The following is a 5,117-nucleotide window of genomic DNA, read 5'->3' on the forward strand; positions in this document are numbered from 1 at the left end:
CGCCAGCCGGAGGGGGCGGGAAGCGTCCGGATTTCAGCAGGCGATTTGGCAGTCCCCGAGAGGACAGGAAATGGAGCCTGTAATTTAGGTTGCAGAGAGGGGGAATGGCCGAGACCCTTATTTTCGGTATCGTTTCTTCCTCCCCGTTTTAAGGCGCTGCAGGTTCTGTAGAAATCGGTCTCGAGGACCCTCCTAAAGTGTGTTTGGCTAGGGGGAGAGAGAGGAGGGAAAGGGATGGGGGAAGGGTTTGGTCTTGCAAAAGATGCTTGATTGATTATCAGACCGTTTAGACGCGGTCACGGGACTTTCTGTTTGTGACACAGCCTCCAACACCAGAAAATCCTGTCAAAAAAGGGGTGTGGAGAGCACTGGCGTCAGCTGGAAGCTACCAGAGGCCTGAACGTTTCATCCCTATTAGGGAAATGAGGTAGCGTGCAGGGCCCCAAGTGTGCGGTTTCGTAAGGTACCCTCCCCGCACCCTCGTCTTCGCTCCACATTCTTAAGTGTCTAGAGTGGTCTTGTTTGAAATCCCAATCTTCAGAAAGAATTTTCAGACATTTTTTTTTCTTGAAGCAAATGATAAAACCGGGAGCTTTGACACTTTTTGGCCAGATTAAGTGGCAGCAAAATGTTTTAGCATCAGAAAAGGACAAATTGTTAAGCGTTTTTTTCCCTGACACGGCCAGTTTTCTTTCTCTCTCTCTCTTAAAAATACTACTTTTTTGGGTTTTTTTCGAGACGAGGACTCGCTGTGTTTCCTAGGCTGGTCTCGAACTCCTGGGTTCAAGCAGTCTTCCTGTTTTGGCCTCCCGTAGTGCTAGGATTACAGGCATGAGCCACCGCTCTTGGCTTTCAGCTTCCTTTTTAAATGTAATCTAATCATATGATTTTTCAGATAGTATTTCTTTAAAATAGGTGTTCCTACCTATTTAGCTATAGATACGAAATTCTGACCTGTAGTGCTGTATGTAGACTGGTTGAATCTCTTTGTGATCACAAGCTTAAAGCTCAAAATGGTCTTTATTATAAACATACATTGCTACGTAGTGTTGTCCAATGAAGCCTTTTTTTTTTTTTAAAGGAAAAAAAAATGTCAAGCAGTCTTAGCATTGCTGACCTAATGGCAGCTTAGATCGTGAAAAATTCTCTTTGCATTGGTATGGTTTATTTTGACAAGTAAAAAAATGCGGGAGCATGTAGCAACAATGCTACTTCTTCCTTGATGTTTTTTGCCTGTGGCAAAGCTTTGACATCTAAGGGTAGTCATTGGGTACTGTGGTGTCACGTAAAGATCTCTCACCTTTGGAGAGTGTTGCTTCTAGGTTTTGATGTTGGAATTTTAGGTGGTTGGTATTTTAAAGCTATTTTGTTTTATTGGTTATATATAACATTTAAGGTATATGTGTCTGGAAGTCTATCCATATGCAGCTTGGTATCAGTTTTACTGTGGTGTGTAATCTACGCATTTGCTCTTCATAAGTTCTTTGAATGAGGAAGTGAAATGAGTATTACGTTGTCAGTATTGGAATGGCTGAAAAGAAGTAAATGAGTAAGCATTCTTTAACAGTTCTAATTTAAAATGTGGAGTACACAAAAGGCCCTCATAATGAAATGCCTGAGAAATTTTTATAGTCATATTTAGAATCCTCTTGAGGGGCTACCACTTTAAGTCTGAATATAAGCAAGGGTAACTTTTACATTAAGATGTAGGAAAGATGTTTTCTCATGACCTGTATGGGTATTTTTGAGTGGTAACTAGATATTAATGCTATTGTAAGATTGTCATTTTTAAGGAAAGAAATGCTATTTTATTGAGGAAAAACTAACAGAAAAATATTGCTTTTCAGTGTCTTGTAAATTTAAAGGTGAAAATTGTTCCCTCTTAACTTGGGAAATACTCATAGCCTTCTAAAGTTTGGATTTAAATGAATTGAGGCTTAACCAATTAATATTCTTAAATAGTGATATTAAAATAGTGAGAATACGAGTGCCTTTATTGTAGATAGAATTTGTAATATTCAATTTTTGCATGTTTAGTGACCAAGTGTCTATTGCTTTAGATATATATCTCTTTTTAGTGTTGCTCTAAATGGACTGTATATTGTTCAGTATCCTCTCAATTATTGGTAGCTGATTGATTGAACAATCTGAGTCAGAACCAGAAGTTTGCTATAAAGACAGGGAAAGTAAACAGGGAAATAGCTTCTCCTCAACAAAACAAAGCTGACACCTCCCAAAAAGATTTAGTCCCCCCACTCCATTAAACGATTAAGCTTCATTATTTATTTATAGTGGGTTTTGTTTTTTAGAACCACTTTATTTTTACATTGATGACCATTCTTTTTTTTGAGTTGGAGTCTTACTCCATTGCCTAGGCTGGAGCGCAGTGGCACACTCACGGCCACCCCAGCGTCGACCTTCTGGGCTCCGACAATTCTTTCGTCTCAGTCTTCCAAGTAGCTGGAACTATAGGCGCGCGATACCACGCCCAGCTAGTTTTTGATTTATTGAAGAGATGAGGTCTCGCCAAGTTGCCGGGGTTGGTCTCGAGCCTGTAGGCTCAGGCAATCCACTTGCCTCAGCCTCCCAAAGTGCTGGGATTACAAGGCTGAGCCACCGAGCCTGGCCCATTGATAACCATTCTAACAGAAAGTATTCAGATTAAATGAAAGGCTGTACTTGACGAAGCCTGGCAGGGCGTTTAGTAAATGTTATTTGAGTCTGGAGCATAGTTATTAATTTTTTTAACACCATAACAGATTAAAAGATGGGTCAGTTCTAATAGAGGAGGCTCGATTTGAAAGTTAAGGGTGATGAACAGGGTAATTATAAAAATATACTAGTATAGGCCCTTTTAGTATGAGGGCTTGATGCCCTACTAACATAAAATATCTCAGGCCATCTAGTCCTAACTAAATGTAACCGATTTGCATGATGGCCTGAGTCTTCAAGTAAAAGTTAAATTTATTTCTTATAAAAAGAAAAAGTGCAAAGTATTTTAGATTATTAAAACTAGAAAATAGCTCTGGTGATTTCTATAAGTGAGTGAGTCAACAACTCATTTTCCTGTAAGATTGAATAAATTATGGAATTGGCAAATGTGAAAAGTAAAAGTGGACATGTACCGAAGGTGTCCAACATTTAGAATTAAATTATGACAAACAACAGAACAAATATATCATTAAATATCAGTGTATGTACATTTACTGATTCGAGTAATCAATAGTGCTTGTATAGATCTAATTTTTGATAGTGTTTTGGTTTTGCATTTATTCATCTATTCTTTTCTTAGAATGACCTTATGATACATTTCAAGATAAAACAGAACATTTCACTGAATTTTTGCCTTGACTATAACGCTAATGAAAATAGAAGCTTTTCCTAGAATTAAATAATTTGACTTATGTAAATATCAGAATTGTAGAGGGTGGATATTTGAAGATTTTTCAAGCTGTACCCTCTTCCATCTTTCTAATGTTGTTACTCCACAATTTTAGGTTATATTCATATTCAGAGTCTTCCTTGTATGACTAAATGTCACTCCTGTGAAAATAGTTGACTGTGATTTCATTTTCTTGTGTAACCTTTTTTCATGTCTCATTTTTTTTCATTTGCTTAGTTTTCTCTGGCAAAGTCTTTCTGTACCCTCCAGCAGCTCCATAAAATGCTTCTCAGTACAATTTTCCACATGGGCAAATCTGTCAGATAAACTTATCAGTTCCATTTGTCCTGTAGACATCCCTTCTGTAGCTGTCCTTCCTGCTTCAGTCTGGATTGTTTCCTCTTTAGGCCTGCTGCATAACTATCACCTTGGGATTTCCCTTAGCTTACATTCGGGGAATTTCTTTCACTTCTGTTGAATTCCTGTTTTCTGGATCTCATGCCTTCCTTTTGGTTTAGTTCTTCATTTTGGTTTCTTTTACTAGTACTGTGAAAGATTGCATGGAAAGTATATTTTTGGATTTTATTTTTACCCTGTGGTTGACTGTCTATTGATAGATTTCTGTGTTGGAAATAATTTTTCCTAAAAAGTTTGAAAGTGGTGTTGTTTTATTGCCCTATTTCCAGAGTTGATGTCAGGAAATCTGTTCTCCAAAAAGTCTATTGTTCTACTGTTTGGGGGATTTCAAGCCTTTCACTGAACTTAAACATTTCAGCTTTTAATAAAATAAATTTTAAGAACTCTTCTTTCCTCTGGGTGGTTTCAGTTTCTTCAGATAAAGGTCTGTCGTTTTTCTGTCTCTATATAGGTGGAATGATGTAGAGAGGAGGAATGTCTTAGTCCTTGAGCTGCCATAACAAAGTGCCATAGACTGGGTGGCTTGAGCAACAGAAATTTATTTTCTCGTAGTTTTGGAGGCTGGAAAGCCCAACATCAGTGTACCAGCATGGGCAGGTTCTTGTAAGGTCTCTTTTGTGGTCTTCGGATGGCTTCCTTCCTTCTGGGTGCTTATATGGTCTTTTTGTAGAAAGAGCTCTTTCTTTTTATAAAGCCACCAGTCCTGTTGGATTGGGACCGTGCCCTTATGACCTCATTTAATCTTACTTACCTCCTCAGTCACATAGGGCACGAAAGCTTCACCATATGAGTTTTGGGGAGACTGTTTAGTTCGCAGCAAAGACGTTGGCAGAGATGATGAGTTTTCATGGCACAGTTTTCCAGTGCTTAGTGGGAGAAGAAAGCTACATGTCTTGCCATTTCAGTTCATACATTTGCACTGTCTCCCTGTTTTCATACCAATATTTTACTTCTTCCCTTCTCTGTGTGGGGTACCCTGAGTCTGGAGCCACTGTGATTCAGTTTCTCTCTTGTTTGTGAGTGTTCTGCCATCTGTTTTTCTAGTGTCTCCAGTTTCTAAGCTTTTCTGGGTACTGCATGGTAAAGAGGATTATTTGTCATTATCTCACTCTTTCATTATGCTGAGGCGTTCACCATTCTACTATCAGGTTTTTTCTTTATACATTGCCTCAGGTTATAATTACAGTATCTCCTAGGTATATCACAGATGTATCTGTCTTTTTTTTCCGTATAGATTGGTATATATATTTATCTATATATAGTATATATATATATTATACATATATATATATATATATATATTTTTTTTTTTTTTTTT

General features: G+C 37.9%; 1 protein-coding gene across 1 annotated transcript in view; it reads left to right on the top strand.

Annotated features, from left to right (window-relative positions):
- Positions 1 to 5,117, top strand: part of RSBN1L (round spermatid basic protein 1 like) — a 92,308-nt gene that overhangs the window by 765 nt on the left and 86,426 nt on the right. Inside the window, exons 2-3 of the mRNA XM_021716521.1 lie at positions 7 to 79; positions 324 to 427. Of these exons, the coding sequence (XP_021572196.1) occupies positions 7 to 79; positions 324 to 427 (177 nt within the window). The remainder of the gene's footprint in view (positions 1 to 6; positions 80 to 323; positions 428 to 5,117) is intronic.

This window comes from Carlito syrichta, unplaced genomic scaffold (genome assembly GCF_000164805.1).
Source record: "Carlito syrichta isolate Samal-C Ts95f unplaced genomic scaffold, Tarsius_syrichta-2.0.1 Scaffold308833, whole genome shotgun sequence".
NCBI lineage: Eukaryota > Metazoa > Chordata > Mammalia > Primates > Tarsiidae > Carlito > Carlito syrichta.